Source organism: Parambassis ranga, chromosome 13 (assembly GCF_900634625.1).
Source record: "Parambassis ranga chromosome 13, fParRan2.1, whole genome shotgun sequence".
NCBI lineage: Eukaryota > Metazoa > Chordata > Actinopteri > Ambassidae > Parambassis > Parambassis ranga.
Window position 1 is genome coordinate 22241104 of NC_041033.1, and position 16554 is coordinate 22257657.

The 16554-nt window shown below is 46.7% G+C and overlaps 3 protein-coding genes across 3 annotated transcripts in view; 2 read left to right on the forward strand and 1 right to left on the reverse strand.

Moving 5' to 3' along the window:
- Nucleotides 1-16554, forward strand: part of LOC114444601 (scavenger receptor cysteine-rich type 1 protein M130-like) — a 902860-nt gene that overhangs the window by 185891 nt on the left and 700415 nt on the right. The window lies entirely within an intron of this gene.
- Nucleotides 751-11322, reverse strand: LOC114444605 (cullin-5). The gene is made up of 19 exons (XM_028419321.1): nucleotides 11269-11322; nucleotides 9772-9881; nucleotides 8466-8565; nucleotides 7999-8175; nucleotides 7737-7878; nucleotides 7493-7638; nucleotides 7086-7166; nucleotides 6875-6968; nucleotides 6632-6762; nucleotides 6440-6547; nucleotides 6096-6160; nucleotides 5887-6019; nucleotides 5593-5724; nucleotides 4264-4387; nucleotides 3985-4160; nucleotides 3716-3877; nucleotides 3503-3621; nucleotides 3257-3380; nucleotides 751-2932 (listed from the first exon to the last, which is right to left on the reverse strand). The coding sequence occupies exons 1-19, from the start codon at nucleotides 11290-11292 to the stop codon at nucleotides 2738-2740; spliced, it is 2343 nt and encodes a 780-aa protein (XP_028275122.1). The 5' UTR covers nucleotides 11293-11322; the 3' UTR covers nucleotides 751-2737.
- LOC114445009 (solute carrier family 35 member F2-like) overlaps nucleotides 11992-16554 on the forward strand; it is a 4825-nt gene continuing 262 nt past the window's right edge. The window contains exons 1-8 of the mRNA XM_028419933.1: nucleotides 11992-12123; nucleotides 12644-12819; nucleotides 12951-13078; nucleotides 13168-13327; nucleotides 13737-13893; nucleotides 13963-14015; nucleotides 14176-14330; nucleotides 14423-14636. Coding sequence (XP_028275734.1) covers nucleotides 12014-12123; nucleotides 12644-12819; nucleotides 12951-13078; nucleotides 13168-13327; nucleotides 13737-13893; nucleotides 13963-14015; nucleotides 14176-14330; nucleotides 14423-14636 — 1153 coding nt within the window. The 5' untranslated portion in view covers nucleotides 11992-12013. The remainder of the gene's footprint in view (nucleotides 12124-12643; nucleotides 12820-12950; nucleotides 13079-13167; nucleotides 13328-13736; nucleotides 13894-13962; nucleotides 14016-14175; nucleotides 14331-14422; nucleotides 14637-16554) is intronic.

Below are 16554 nucleotides of genomic sequence, written 5' to 3' on the forward strand. Positions count from 1 at the left end.
CACATGAACAGATCTGTGAGGAGGGAGTGGAACTATTGAAAAATAAAAAAAACAAAAAACAAGACATGAAAAACAGAAACGTTCGTCATAAATACTTAAGAAGAAAAAAAGAAATCCCCACATTCACCGTGGACTCTCCTCCACTGCACAGAATGTGATGTCCAGGTCAGTGCAGAGTGACGGATGTTGTTTCTGCAGCCGCCACAGACCTCGTGTGAGTTATTGTCATTAAACGTGTAAAAGCAGCAGCAGCAGCGGCGAGGGAAGAGACAAAGGCATCCAGCCTGGGAGGACGAACAAACCTCAGAAGGACTTTTCCAGCGTTGACCTCTTCAGAGTCTCAGTTAACTTCCAATTGCTACTTGTTGCACATTTTTTATCAAGTATTGGAGGCAAATTGAGTCATTTCATTAGTGTCCTTCTGTCTTGTCACAAAGCAAAGGACAGAATTAGTAAAATATGAAATGGCCCTTCCACTAATCCTTCCATCTATTCTCTGACAACATCATCATTCAAAAGCCCAATGCAACATTTCAGAGTTTAACAACACGTTCTCCTCTGCTGTGATGGGTTCCTGTGCTCCTACCAGACACCTCAGGCTTCTAGTTCCAGTTCCAGGTCAAGGAACCAAACGTGTGACCCCTGTGCTGCTGTGGCTGAAGAAGTGCAGCAGGAAAGATCCACACTCAGACACCGGGTCCTGGCCGGGTCAGTGCAAAAACATGCTGTGATGACTAAAGAGCCGAAAACTTTGATACAAATTTGAATTTAATCATCAAAACGACTGAAGCATCACATCCACTGTTATTTCTACAGCGAATAATATCTGAACTCCCGGAGGAGTGAGACCTCCTCCTCCTCGGTAAACATGGCTGATATGTGACCTTTCTGTGTTTGATTGTGTTGGACTGAGAGCAAGGAAAGAACCAATGAAGAGTATAAAAACAGCAGCTCGTTCACATCGTCATGAAGTCTCAGCAGCTACAGTTCTGGTTTACTGGAAGTATTTGGACAGTTACAGCGTTCATTGACCTTTACTGACAGAAATATTTCAGTTGGGGCTGACTAACACTCCCCGGGGTTCCAACAGGCCCAGCATCAACGAGGTGCAAGTCAGCTTTGATCGGTTCCAATAGTGTGATTCTACATTAAGTGACAATAAGGGCCCACATGACACCCTGTGCTCAGAGTTTAAGTATCCGGACACTTTTACTGCGTTCTTTCATGATTGCACAGCAAGTCAGGATGCTCCTCATGTTATCAGTGATCGCACATGCTGAGGAGCGTATTGATCCAGAGGACTCAGTACAAAATGCAGAACAAGAAAGAACGAAAGGCAGAAACAGCTGGAGTCATGGAAGCTGGACCGATGGAAAGAGAAGGATTAAAAAAAAAATAAGAACCGGAGTCTTCAGAACCCGTTTGCTCGGACGCCGTGCTGCCCCCTGCTGCAGCCTATTTGGATTAACTGGGAATCTCCACCAGACCCGTTTTATGGAGAGAGACGGTCCATTTCCTGTTCGTCTCCTTGTGCAGTTCACATAGAGGGTGCTGAGCATGTTTACATCTCATTTTATTTTTGGCTGAAACAGTATTGATTATATATTAGAATAGAATTCAAACAGACCGTTCCTCTGTCTTAGAGCTGGTAGCCGGCCACTAGAGGAACTGCAGGTTTTGGCACTTTGTTGCTGGCCTTCACTCCTCAGCCCTTCAGTGTAAATTTAAAGCATTGACCTGGCACTTCACTGTAGCAGCCATTATACAAGACGTGTGTCACTGTCCAAATACTTTTGGTCTGAACTGTTTTTTTTTTTAAAAAGTACCTGGTCACAGTTTTTAAACGTGTCCGTCTCTGATGGATCATTATTTAATCTCATAATGTTCAAAGCATGGGGTTTTTACATCCAATAAATAATGTCATAATTGTCCAATAAGGATTCGAAACTTAACAGAGAACCTTGTTGACCTGCTGATAAACAGATAAACAGAAAACAAACGTCAGCGCTTCAAAGTGTGACAGATTCAAAATCATAGAGCAGCATGCTGTTCAAAGTGCACACACACACACACACATCTAAAAAGACCAGATACACACCATGCACTCAAACACACACACACGCACACACTCACACACAATTTGGCAAAATACTCCTCGGTAGGTTGAACTAGTCTCTCTCCGTGTCCCCTCCTCCACCCAGGCAGCTTTAACTTGTGGCTTTTTTTTTTTTTTTTTTTTTTGCATTCCCTGTTCGAAAAATGAGACCAATGCAGAGGAGGGAGGGATGCAAAATGGCTGCCGCAGAGCCGGCAGCTGTGGCATCAAGTGAAAGCAAAGGATTGATTTCAGCGTGTTGCGTCTGTCCTCCTTTCCCTCCTCTCTCCTCCACCTCTTCCAGTCTGTTGCTGATGAAAGTAAGGCAGGAAGTATTTAAATTAATTATGTCACTTTTTTTTTTCTTCTTCTTCTGAGCTGCTGCTGGCAGGCAGCACGCACTGCCGCGCCTCTCCTCTGATCGGACACCAGAGGGCAGCAGAGACAAACAGACGGCCCAATGACTCAACGCTACCGTCTTGAAATGACACTCCGACACACTGGCGTCTCACAAACACAAAAAATATCCACACGGGTGTTGCAGAGGCTCCTCCTTGTCTCCACGTCCTCAGACACTTTCTAAAGCGCCAGCTGCAGGCCAGTAGTACAAAAACAGCAGAAAACAGGCTCTTCCCTCGCTGCCTAGGCCATGTAGATGAAGGTGTTGATGTCCGCCTCGTCCCTCTTTATGTACTTGTGCTCGATGAGCCACTCGATCTGCTCCTTGATCATCTTCTTCTGAGGCAGAAACATGTTCTTCAGGATCTCCACCAGCTCCGTCTGCAGCTGGGCGTTACTGATCCGCTTCCTCATCTTCATGATCTGGATGATGGCCTCCTGCAGAGGAAAAATAAGATTTCACCTGACATGTTTGAACTTGGTGCTACTGGAGCAGAGGAGCTCCAGCACCCAGAATGCACTGGGCTCTGTGTCTGTGGCTCTCGGTCTGTGCTGCGTCTGTCTCTCCCTGTTCCTTTTGGGGGATCATGTGTGGTCCATGTGTGGACCAAAGCTGTCCTGTCAAATGTTTGTGGACTCCAGCAGCTGTCCCTCCCATGTCTGACTCCTCTGCTTCCTTAGACCCTGTCCACATACCTGCTTTTTTTTCTTGCAAGTAATTAAAAGGCCAAAGAAGTAAGATGGCAGATAAACATTTTGTACCTGAGTTCTGAGAATTCTAAGCTGAACGATTCCTTCGTTCTCCTCCTCTCTCATTCGCTCTGTCGTTAGCTGCAACCGTCCAATCAAATTGATCTTTCCCCGCTTCTGGACTTTGGAGTTTTTGCTGAAGAAAAAACATGATGAGACCCAAAAACACAGATAATCAATATTCCCCACATCCCTCACAATGCATGATAGTATGACCTGGTTACTTAAAACAGTACATAAGTGGAGTATGACACGTACATGAGCGAGAACTCCTGGTTGACATAGAACAGAGTGCCGTCTGTGAAGTCTTTGGGCGAGCTGACCGGAGGGTCGTATGACAACACCTGTCTTTTCAGCTTCGGGAAGGCAACCAGAGACTGAACAGAGAGGACAGAGCAGCACAAAATCAAACCTAGAGACAGGAAACGGCATCGTAAAGTCATAGCACTGGTTCGACGTGCTCGTCCTGACCCAGAGGGTTCGGCGTAGCTCTGCATCCGGCAGCTCTGTGGCCAGTTTGAGGTTCTCAAAGCTGATTCTCTCCCGCGGCCTCTGGTTCCAGGCAAACAGCACCGCCAGCTGGAACGTCGTCACCTCCAGGTCATACTGACCCACCTCGTTCTTGAAGGTGATCTGAACCGGAGATGAGCACAGAGGGTGAGAGTCTGTCCCCTTCAAGGTCTACAGTGGGGGATCAGGAGCTGTGGAGTCAGCCCGACCCTCGGCTGCTCTGTACTCACAATGCCGTTGGACATGAGGTGATGCCAGTGCAGTTTGCGGCCGCTGTGATTCCTCTTGTAGAAGTCCTCCACCTCGGGGATCAGGTCCTCCAGCTCTGTGGGCAGCGACACGAAAACCTTCTCACTGCTCCGAGCCCAGGCGCCTGCATTCAGGATTTTAATGTTGACGCTGTCCGCTGCAGAGAGGACGAGAGGGGAAGGTGAGTAAGGAAGCTAGACGTCAACAGAGTGTGTTTGCATGTAATGATGACAGCTTGTGTGTGTGTGTGTGTGTGTTACCTGGCAGTGCCAGCTTGTTGTGTTTGTGCATCTCTTTGAAGACCTGATTGAGATCCTCTGAGACTTTGATGTCCTGGAACATCCTGGCCAGCTTGTTCACATAATCTGCAGGCATTCCTACTTCCTGAGGCCCCAAACACACACAGACACACACAGACACACACAGACACACACACAGACACACACATACACACACACAGACACAAACACACAGACAGACACAGACACAGACACACACACACAGACACAAACACACAGACAGACACACAGACACAGACACAGACACACACACACACAGACAGACACACAGACACACACACAGACACACACACACAGACACACACACAGACACAGACACACACACACAGACACACACACACACAGACACACAGACACACAGACACACACACAGACACACACAGACACACACACACAGACACACAGACACACACACAGACACAAACACACAGACAGACACACAGACACAGACACACACACACAGACACAAACACACAGACACACACACAGACACACACACACAGACAGACACACAGACACACACACAGACACACACACACAGACACACACACGGACACAGACACAGAGACACAGACACACAAACAGAGACACACACAGACACACAGACACACACACACAGACACACACACAGACACAGACACAGACACACACACACAGACAGACACACACAGACACAGACACAGAGACACAGACACACAAACAGAGACACACACAGACACACAGACACACACACACAGACACACACACACACACAGACAGACACACAGACACACACACAGACACACACACACACACACACACACACACACACACAGACAGACACACACAGACACACACAGACACACACACACACACACACACACACACACACACACACACACACAGACAGACACAGACAGACACACACAGACACACACACACACACAGACACACACACACACACACACACACACACACACACACAGACAGACACACACAGACACACACAGACACACACACAGACACACACAGACATGAAAACAAAAGGTGAGAACAGGTGAGTTTACTGCACTGTGTGCATCCACTGCTCTGTCAATGTTAATCTTTTCCAGCTCTGATGCTCTGTGCTGGTTCACACACACTCGGCATGGATACAGGTCAGTGAACCACCAGCAGAGTTCTTCCAACACACACTGCATGAGTCAGGGAATCTGTTTTCAGTGTGGGTCAGTGAGGTTATCCCCTGTCTCCAGTGGACTGACCAGAGGACAGACAAGACAAGAAGGAACCCCTGGCTCTGGCATTACTCACCCTCAGCCACTCCACCATGTTCTCTTCGATCTCGCTGTCTGCTGAAATGTCCAGAATCAGGCGCCGGGTCAGATGAGCTTTGTGGTAACGCATAAACACGTCTTTGTTCTGGACGTACTTCAACACCAAGAGCTGTGAGGAGGAAAGGTGGGAGAGGACATCAGTGAGAAGACTGAGCGCTCTGAGACACGCGGAGACAATCAGCTGAGCGTCAGCTTTCAGACAGACTCTGAATGCATCTGTGTGACACACAGTTACTGTGTGGGGGAAATGTTTGTGTCTGAGCGGTCTCACCACTTCTTTGAGTTTGAGCTCGATCTCCTCTGAGGTGAGCTTCTTACTGAGCGGAGTTTTCCTCAGCAGCATGTCACAGTAGTTTGCCAGCAGCTCAGGACACTTGGACTCCGGCTGAGTCTTCATACCCACACTGGTCAAACAGGGAGACACACAGTTAACACCAGGTCATTCCACGTCCTGCAGGACACTGTGACCGTCGCACTCACCCCTTCTGTTTCATTGGCAACTCCAGTTTGAAGATCGTAGCATCGTTGACAACAGCTTTGTAAGCCTGAGAGGGAGAAATGTGCATGTAACCACCATGAAAGGGTTTATTAACAGTTTGCTTTGGTAAATCAGAAAACACTTCACACGCAGTGACACATTAAAGCGTGTCTTCAAATTAAAATGATGCAAAAATCAATAAAATTCGTACATTTTCTGTTTAATTGTTTTGTTCAGGGATGCACGGCAGTCAAAAAATGCTCCTTAACACCCTCAGTTTATTTACAGGAAGCTGCTCGACACCCCGACTACAACCAAAGGCTTGGAAAAGTCAGAGAGCACGCACCTTATCTCTCGCTGTGAGGAAGCGAGGGTCGTCCTGGAAAGCCTCCTTCACCAGTTTACTGAAGCGGTTAAACAGGGTCAGCAACTGCTCTACGTACTTCTCAGAGTCCTGGACAGACGCACACAAACACACACACCTGAATGCTAAGTATGTGTAAAACAGACACACACTAACTAATGCTTGTGCACGTACAGTAGTGATAGTCTCAGCAGCAGCCACCATGTCTGCCAGGCCAGCGCTGACGATGTGTTCCTCCAGGTCCTTCAGCATGGGCTCGATCCCGCTGGGCACCTTGTCCATCAGTGAAAACATCAGGTGCAGCTCTGAGGTGGGACGAGGACACGAAAATGACATCGACTATTTTGTGTTTCGTAACACACGTTTCAATTATTCTGTGTGCTGATGTGAAGCAAACAGCGGCGCAGAGGAACTCACTGTCTGTCTCGTTGCGTTTGATCATCCCTGGACATTCAGCTAAGATGGTCTCTTTGAACGAGGTCACCAGAGCGTTCACACAACACTCCATAAGCTGTGAGGACACACAGGAAACAAAGACAAGCAGGTGTCACACACATTTAAAGACACAAGCTGTGCAAACTGAAACAAGAGGAAGAAATGAGCTGAAAGATAAACACGAGACACTTACTGCTTGAACAGAGTTACATTCACGACGTGTTTCTAAGTATCTAAGTGCTCTCTTCTCCTCTTCTCTCAGCTTCGCATCTGCCTACGAAGACACACAAGTCAACACAACACAGATCATTCATAAAGGTTATACAAACACCGAATAATTCACCGAAGGAAAGTGTTTCAACATATAAAGTGTGTATTAACCAACTATGTACTCAGGCTGTAACCTGGTTCACACATTCAGACCTTCCTCAGTAGGTTTTACAGCTTGAGTTGGCAGTGCAGGGCTGAGTGTAGTTCTCTAAATGGCCTGAGGTGTCACTATTAAGCTCCTTTAATCCAAGCTTGTTCCACATTGAAAAATAAACACATCCATCATAACAACGCTGCTACTCATTAATAATCAGTCTTAGCGATGCGTACATATTTCATGTAGTTCTGGACTCCGTTCTGTTGCAGGTAGGACGGGGCCTGCGTTCTGTAGAACCTCTCCGTGGAGTCCAGGTAGGCTTTCTCAAAGTTATCCCTGTAGATCTGCAGCTTGTCCTCTGGGTTAGAACAGAGGTTGACTGGTGGGAGAGAAGCACACAGAATGGTGATTAACCTGAATGTTGTATATTTAAAATAATGCATGGTTGTTGTTGTTGTTGCGTGGCGTCAGCCTCACCGTATGACTCTCGTACGCCGATAACGAGCTGGGAGTCGAAGGCCTCGCCCAGCCTCTCGGCGTGCACCAGCTTCATGGCGCTGTCCTGCAGGCGGCTCTTGATGTTGGAGAAGATCGACTCGTTCCACGTGTCGAGCATCAGCTACACAAGAAAAGGCCGGTGCAAATCGTACGCTACATTAGATCACGTCTCCTCTCCTGCTCTGTTTTCCATCACATATCATCGCTCAGTGACCGCCCACCCCCCACCTGCTCCCCTCACCTTGCGTACGATGCTGTCCTCCATGTTTGTTTTCTTGTTGCTGCCTTGTTTGCCCATTAGCGTGATCTCCAGCTGACAGAAGGGTTTGGGCAGGATGTCGCACTGAGTGAAGAACTTCCTCCACTCCACGATGTAGGCTTTCAGCAGTGCCGTGTCGTCCTGGTGGCTCAGCACCCGCTGCCATGACAACAGAGAGAGGCCAGAAGTTACAGGTGACAAAGGTCAACAACAAACATCAATGCTTTGTTACACACAAGGCAGCATGACTACTGAAACCGGGGCCTCCTCCATTTATAATGTGCAAAGCAAAGGGAAGTTAGCATTTTTCATTCAAAACATAGCATCAGCTTAACTCTACTGATACAGGTGGGAGGTTTTCAGACCTGACCCTTTGACCCTTTGACCCCCTGACCCTCAGACTAACAGACAGGGATGTCACCGCTCACTAACACCCACACTCCACCTACAGCTTGTGCTTGTTTGATGAAGTCGAGGATGTCCTCTTTGAGGGCTTGGTGGATTTTGGCTGGTCCTTTATCATCCCATAGACACACGGCATGGACATCTCTGGAGGACAGGGGACAAAGACACAGGACACCTCAACATGTGATTCAGCAGATGGTTCAGTAGGTACGTTTTATTAACAGAGCATCTTTCTTTAGACCTCGCCAGCACTATAAACAATCCGTATTCTAAAACATACAGAAAAATAATCAATAACATAAAGATGAAATAAAGAAATTAGCACTCAGAACGTGTCCACTCACGCTAACCCGGCACTTCAACTGTTTTTAAAGGACCGGTCGTTCAAAGGAATATGTCAGCAGCTAAAGGATGAACCATCTGTCAGTCACCACCGACCACGTGCCAACCAATCAGATCAAAGAGGAAACACAACAAGCCAATGAGGATGTTTGAAAGCTAGCAAGTAGCAGTTAGCTTGTCTATTTGAGATTCTTTTCAGGGTCCTGGGCTCATCTAAGCCTGTCTGTATGGATGTCTATATGTCTACCAACAGAAGGCTGCCACTGCAGACAACAGAGCTTTGGAACACCCTGGTCCATCCTGAGGTTGCCAGGCAACAACACACATCTGTGATACTTCTCATCAGCAAAAGTTATTTCAAGCAAAGAGCCTGGAAGCTAAGAATAGCAAAAAAAAAAAGTTGTAATTTCACCTTAAAGTCACAGTCTCTGCAGACAGAGACAGACTGAGCTCTGCTCATGATCACCTCAGTCTGTGCAGCAGCAGCAGCAGCACATGGTGAGCTGCATGTGTATGGATCCAAACCTCAGACTCCCTCCTAATATTTGCTTACACATATCTTGTGTTATAAACTTTGAGAAGTGATCTCTTTTGACAGAAGATAATGAACCATGAATGAACTCTGGGAGTTCCTGTTATCCACTTATAATCCTCTTTCCTAAGACCTAAAGAGAAGTAACCGACTTCCTCCTGCTCTCAGACACTTCTACTCTTCACATTAGTGTTATTGGGATAGAAGTCATTTTATAACTAACTCTGATACAATCCTCCTCATACCTGCTAAATATGATCATCCTACATCTTCCATCCCAGGTTTTATACGTGGGACACACAGCAGGCCAGGCTTACCTACAAGTGTATGCCATTGTCAGGAGGGTTATGTGGATTACAACAGCTGGTGGTATAAAACAGGCCCAGCCTGTGTGTGCGGTGCCATGACTTGCCGGCCCGTCTGTGTTTAAAATAATGTCAAACTTCTATAAAGACAAAGCAAAGAGCAGTTCTTACGAGAACAAGTCGAACCACTGCTGCTTGGTGACCGCCTCCTGTCTGAGCAGCTTGAGAACGATGGGCCGCATCAGATCCCACTTGTCCTCAAACTGCAGGGACCCCTTGTTCTGAAGGAGGAGTGGTGGGATGGGTGGAGTGGGATGAAGAAGGGGGGAGGAAAAACCAGCGATGAGAACAGAGGAGAAGGCCGAGGAGAAGGCCGAGGTACTCAGAGACAAACGTCACGTACAATAATTCAAATGCTGAAAAAGCTTAAATCACCCTGTTTATATAAAACAATCCATGTCATTCTCCTCAAGTGGAGGCCGAGTGCTGAAGCAGATCTATGCTGGAGACACTGGAGAAGGACTAATTATTTCCATGTGGATGTTGTGGACCTGATGGAGAGGACACACCTCCCCAGCTGCCCCGGGATCAGCTTGGGACCCCACAGGAGGAGTTAGAGGAAGCTAATGGAGGTCTGGTGGTCTCCTGGTGGACTCAGTGGTTCAGAGAGGGCGTGGATGGATGTTTGGAAACAGCATGCAGCCACATGACGTCATAATAATGTCCACCACACTCATATAATCCTGTTTTATATACATGATAGTGCATGAATTACTGAGACGAGGACACATTATTGTTTTGTAATTACTATTAAAGATGATATACAAGAACAGATCATGAACCTTATCATGGGCTCCACCTTTATAACAGTGCAGACAACAAACGGCTGTCCCCAGGTCTGTGTCACCGGCTCTGTGTCACCCTACATGGGGAAAACTTCTGACAGTAGCCGGGGCCAAGTGTCAGTCGGGGGCGGGCCCCCTGTCAAAGCGACATCTCACGTTAGCCTCTGCAGCTACCTGTCCGGGGGCTAGCAGTTAATTAAACCACCGGCTCATCATCAGACGTCATCATCAGGGTGATGAGCTGCGGGTTAGTCGGGGTCTTGCGGGCCTTTACGGACACAGACGGGGCATTCTGCACGTTCATCTGGAGGCGGATCGGTCTGCCAACAGTTAGCTTGCCAAAATAAAGGCGCTAGCATGTTAGCAAGACTTAGCTAGCGTGAATAGCTGCCCGGCTGTGTAGCAGAAGAGGTGTTCTGTGCCGAACCGCTTTCCTGTAGGTTCTGCTGGGTCGGAGGGTTTGATGCGGGTTCTTTGTGAGCTCTGGATGGTTCATCGTCGCAGAGATTAGCGACCGATAAACGGCTAACATTTGATTTAAGACTAGAACCACAGGCTTCAGTCTGAGGTTCTGTTCAGTTCCGAGGCAGAAGGAAATAAATGATTTGGGGGACACCGGACCTGGACAACGACAGCGGAGCCAACTGTGACTGGAGACGCTCACATTTGTGCATTTATTCCACGTATTTTAATAAAAGAACTCTTGAATGTAAGACGCAATAGTGAGCACACGTATCTGCTCTAATAGTGAAAACATGTGAAAATAAGGAGCGTAAATGTGGACGTAAATACGGGAAATGTGATCTATTTAAGCGCTCCTTACCTTTAACAAATTAGACGTCGCCATGTTTCTTCAACTTATCATCTCGCGGAATCTCGCGAGAGAATGACACCAGCCGGCTCGGCATGACGTCATCATGCTGCACAGTGAAAGCAGCTTTAGGTTTTTTTAAACACATTTAATATTAATATTTATTTAATTATCAATACTGACTGACACAAATAAACAAAACACACATTTAACTCTTTAATTAATTTAATATCTTATAAATAAAGACACTGGCCTCCTTATATTCCACAACATTATATCATTATATCATTACACAGATCCAGGCTTTAACTAATGCCACAACAAAGGAAAAAAATAATCATGACAATTTTAATTCTTAATACCTTAATATTTAACAATTTCTTAGTATTGTTGTACATTATTTAGATAAATAAGTAAATGATAGTGGGAATAGGTGAGTATAAAATATATATATATTACTCGAAAAGCAGCATTTTTTTACATGTTTATTGATTTAATGAAAGTCTTGATGAAGCAGGATCTCATCAGCAGTGAAAACAAAGAGGAAGCACAGTGATGACTTCTCCTAACACACCTTTCATCATCACCTCTTATCAGACTGTCTTCACATCCCACACATTATGCAAAAGCAGATAAGTGACAGACTGACCTTTGCCCTCTCAGACAGTTAATCATTCAGCTCTGACACGGTGAAAGTCAAGGAGTTAACAGCTGAAAGCTCAAAGAGGAGCTCCTCCATCACCGCAGAGGACCAGGCATGGCTGCTAAACAGTGCGACGATTCACCGAGAGACATGAGCGCCGAGGACCGACGGGACGGGCTCCTGGTGAGGAGCAGAAAATTCAACCCCAAGGAGGTTTTCACCTGGTGAGTGGACAGAGAAGGAACACGTGTGTGAGAGAGGGCGAAGTTTGATCAGACTGGAAGTCTATTTGTTGCTCACTCCAACTGGGAACACAGAAGAGTTCACAGCAGACAGCTTTGAGCCACAGAGGGGGCGTTCTGCTGCAGGGTGAGGACAGTGAACGCTGCATAAACTGATTTATTTAAAGGTTTTGTTGAGCTCGTTCATATTAGTGTAGTGATGTCAGAGCGGAGGTGAAATGGGCAGAATATGCTAAAAAAACATGTTCTGCCTGACATTAAATGTCCCAGACTCTCGGGTCAAAGGTCAGAGTGCACCCTGCCCTGGTTCACAACAAATCCTCCACTGAAAACTCAAACTGATTTACATACAGTTCATCTTTAACTCTTTAAAAACCTTTTATGCAACCAGAGCTCTGCTCGGGGAGTAGAATATTAACCGACCCTCCGAAGACTCACAGCTGTGATGAAACGTCCTCCTTCTCTCTCTCTCTCTCTCTCTCTCTCTCTCTCTCTCTCTCAGGCGGCTGGCCAAGACGCTGTTGATGGGTCAGGGTCTGGCCGGGCTCATCTGCGGGACAGCCGTCTCCTCACAGTACCTGGCATCGAACTTCCACGTCAACACGCCCATGCTGCAGAGCCTGCTGAACTACGTGCTGCTGTGCGTCACCTACACGTCCATGCTGCTCTGCAGAAAAGGTACGGCTCCCTGACATCACACCTGAAGGAGGAGGAGACCTGTCTGTTTGTTCTCTGGAGGTCAGCTGTCCTCGGGCTCTAAGGGAAACCTGTCAGTACTGAAGTTCAGGGTGTTCCCCTTTAAAACGCAGGGGATGGCAATATCTTACAGATTCTGAGGACCAGATGGTGGAAGTACCTGCTGCTGGGCCTGGTGGACGTGGAAGCCAACTACACCGTGGTGAAAGCTTACCAATACACCACCCTCACCAGCATACAGGTGAGCAGGTCCAGCTTCTGTCAGGAGAGAATCTGTCCCGGACGCTTTGACGTCAGCGTGTAATGACCTCCAAACGGCCCTCTGTGCAGCTGCTGGACTGCTTCGTGGTCCCCGTCCTGATGGTTCTGTCCTGGTGGGCGCTGAAGACACGCTACAGGCTGATCCACTATGTGGCCGTCTGCATCTGTCTCCTGGGCGTTGGGGCCATGGTGGGGGCCGACCTGCTGGCTGGACGAGACCAGGGATCCAGTAAGTGGAGAAGAAGGAACCAGTTAACCCTTTCATGATCTTATTGAACTCTTCATCACTAACAGTGTTTGCCCTTACAACTAGTGTATAAACTGTAGGCCAATCTGAGCTGACCATGACCTTTGACCCCCAAATTATAATCAATAAATCCTGAAACGGTCACAGTGAGACTGTGATCAGGTCATCATGTAGTCCAGGTGATGCTCAGAGCAGGCTGGACCTCCACAGACATAAACCCTCTAACCATGGCTGTCACCTGTTGGCTGTGAAGTGAATTGTGGGTAATGTAGGCACCAGGTTTGGACAAGGAAGAAGAAGATCATGGTGGCTTCTGTCTTTGTTCATTTTTCTTTGACACTGAGACCCTGAGAATGCCTCTGACAAACCGACGTGTCTCTTGTGTGTCCAGCCTCCAACATCTTACTGGGCGACGGGCTGGTGCTGCTCAGTGCGTCGCTGTACGCCGTGTCTAACGTGTGTCAGGAGTACACGGTGAAGAACCTGAGCAGGGTGGAGTTCCTGGGCATGGTCGGCCTGTTCGGCACAGTCATCAGCACTGTACAGATGTAAGTGTGTGTGTGTGTGTGTGTGTGTGTGTGTGAGATCAGATCTGACCTTACTGTTCCTTCACACAGGGTGATCCTGGAACGTGATGAAATGGCCACCATCCAGTGGAGCTGGCAAGTTGGTCAGTACCCAGCCTACAGCGAGAAACATTTCTCTTGATTAAATGACACATTTATCACAAAGCTAATCGATCAATCGATCAATCGATCAATCGAGCCATGTAGCACACTGATCAATGACCTGGGTGAAGCCTTATAAAGCGTTAGCGTGTCTCCTCTCAGGGCTGCTGTTCTCCGCCTACGCGCTGTGTATGTACGGTCTTTACAGCTGCATGCCCATAGTGATGAAGATGAGCAGCGCCACCTCCACCAACCTGTCCCTGCTCACCGCTGACCTCTTCAGCCTCTTCTGTGGAGTCTTCCTCTTCCAGTACAACGTGAGTACACACACACACACACACACACAGACATAGACGTGTGTGTCAGAACATCATCAGATGTCTTCAGTTCTTCACCTGTCCTGCCTCAGTTCTCTGGACTCTACCTGGTCTCGCTGGTGGTCATCCTCATCGGCTTCGTCACCTTCAACGCTGTGCCGACGCCTGTCAACTCCACAGATCCCGCCATCGCCTCCTCTTCCTCCTCCTCCTCCATCTGTGAGGAAGGTAGCTATGAAAATGCTGTGGCTGCCCAGAGTGACATCATCAAACAGGAAGTAGCTGTGAGTATCACTGCATCCACCGGTGAGGCAGAGGAGGAGGGACTGCAGACAGCTGGTGAGGAGGAGGAGGAGAGGAGGAGGAAGAATGGTGCCCGTGTTGTTGATGTTGGATGCAGCACCAAAATGTAAACAACAGCCTGTCAACATGTCGGATCTCCACTGTATTTTACACATATTTATTTATTGAATTTTACTTGTATACAAACAAAGCAGCACACAGATTACTGTTGAAATGCTCCTTTAAAGCTGTTCCTGTTTCTACTGTTGCAACGTTATTGATCTCTGATCAGTGTGATCTGTGTCGGCTAGAAAGCATATCTCATCCTTTTCATATCGAAGAATCACACACAAGTGAAGGAGGAAGAAGTTTAAATAAAAAGTGATGAGAATGGTGTTTAAATTGTTACATTATCACTATAAAAGATCATGTTTAAAACACTGAGAAAGTCTGAGTTTCTATGAAAATTAACCCTTTGATTATTTCTACATCGCTGCTTTTATTTTGAAAGTATTTACCTTGTAACATGCTTCCAAACACCAACCCCCCACACACACACAACCCCCCCCCCCACACACACACACACAACCCCCCCCCCCCCCCCCCCCCCGAGTGGCTGCAGAGGATTCTGGGAAAAAAATACAATAAATTCATTATTATTATTATTATTATTATTATTATTATTATTATTATTATATTTATTATTATTATTATTATTATTATTATTATTATTATTATTATTATTATATTTATTATATTTATTATTTATTATTATTATTATTATTACTACTACTATTAATAATAATAATAACTTTAAAAACAAAAGTAAATCCAAAAAAACTTCTGAAAAACAAAAAGAAAAGAAAATAGCACAAAGTAAAAAGTGTATTTTTGCGATGCCTTGTTGTGACCACTAGAGTGCAGTAAACACAACATTTTAATCTGTCTGGAATATTACTAAACTGAATATGATTAACCAAATGTATGAAGCTAACTTTTTAGTTAACATGATCACATTAGTAACACTGTGGTATCAGTATGTTAACAAACAGGCACATGCTCACACACAAACATACAAACACTGTATAAAGAAATAAAGGAACAAACACACAGAGGGGTCAAAGCTTCGGTACATTCACACAGAATTCTTCCCTCATGGCTTCTTTTCTCAGGCTAATTCAGTGAGCATGTGATGGCTTTTGTTTCAGACGCTGTCATCTTCAGACCTGCAGCATCAACCTCACTAATCTTAATCTTAATCTTAACCTGCACCACCATCAGACTTCATTCATGACCCGTGTGAGTCTGACTGAATCATTAGATTCATGTCTGTGTAGCTCTGTGTGTGTGTGTGTGTGTGTGTGTGTGCCTCCTGGACTGGACTACATCACCCCCCCACTAACTCTGTCTCTGCAGGGATCAGTGGCAGTGAATGAGCAGCTCGCCGAGTCACTTTTAATACCATCAAGAAAGAGGGAGGGAGGGAGGAGGAGGAGGAGGAGGAGGGAGGTTTTCACTCCTTCTAGCTCTGTACACCTTCACACGAACAGAGGAAGAGAAGAGGGAGAGGAGTTCCTTCTGAGGATTTAGTGTCGCTCTGGGAGGAAATGAAGAGAGAAGAAGAACTAAAGTAGAAGAGGAGAGGATCACAGAGAGGAGGTCTGGAGAAGATGAAGGTGGGACTCACAGGTGTCTCCACACTTCCTGAGAACAGAGCCCACCGTGGAGCTGCCTCCTCTTCTTGATCATCTCTTCATCCTTCAGACGAGACGCGTGAGGCGGGAGCAGCGAGTGAAGGGAGAGACTTCAGATCACGCAAATGGTGAGAACACAGTCAGTGGGCTTACGCTGGCTTTGGGTGTAATCTCCTTAGTGTGTGTGTGTGTGTGTGTGTGTGTTTACTATGTGTCTGCTGTAAAGGGTTAATGTGTCTGTTTGTGCT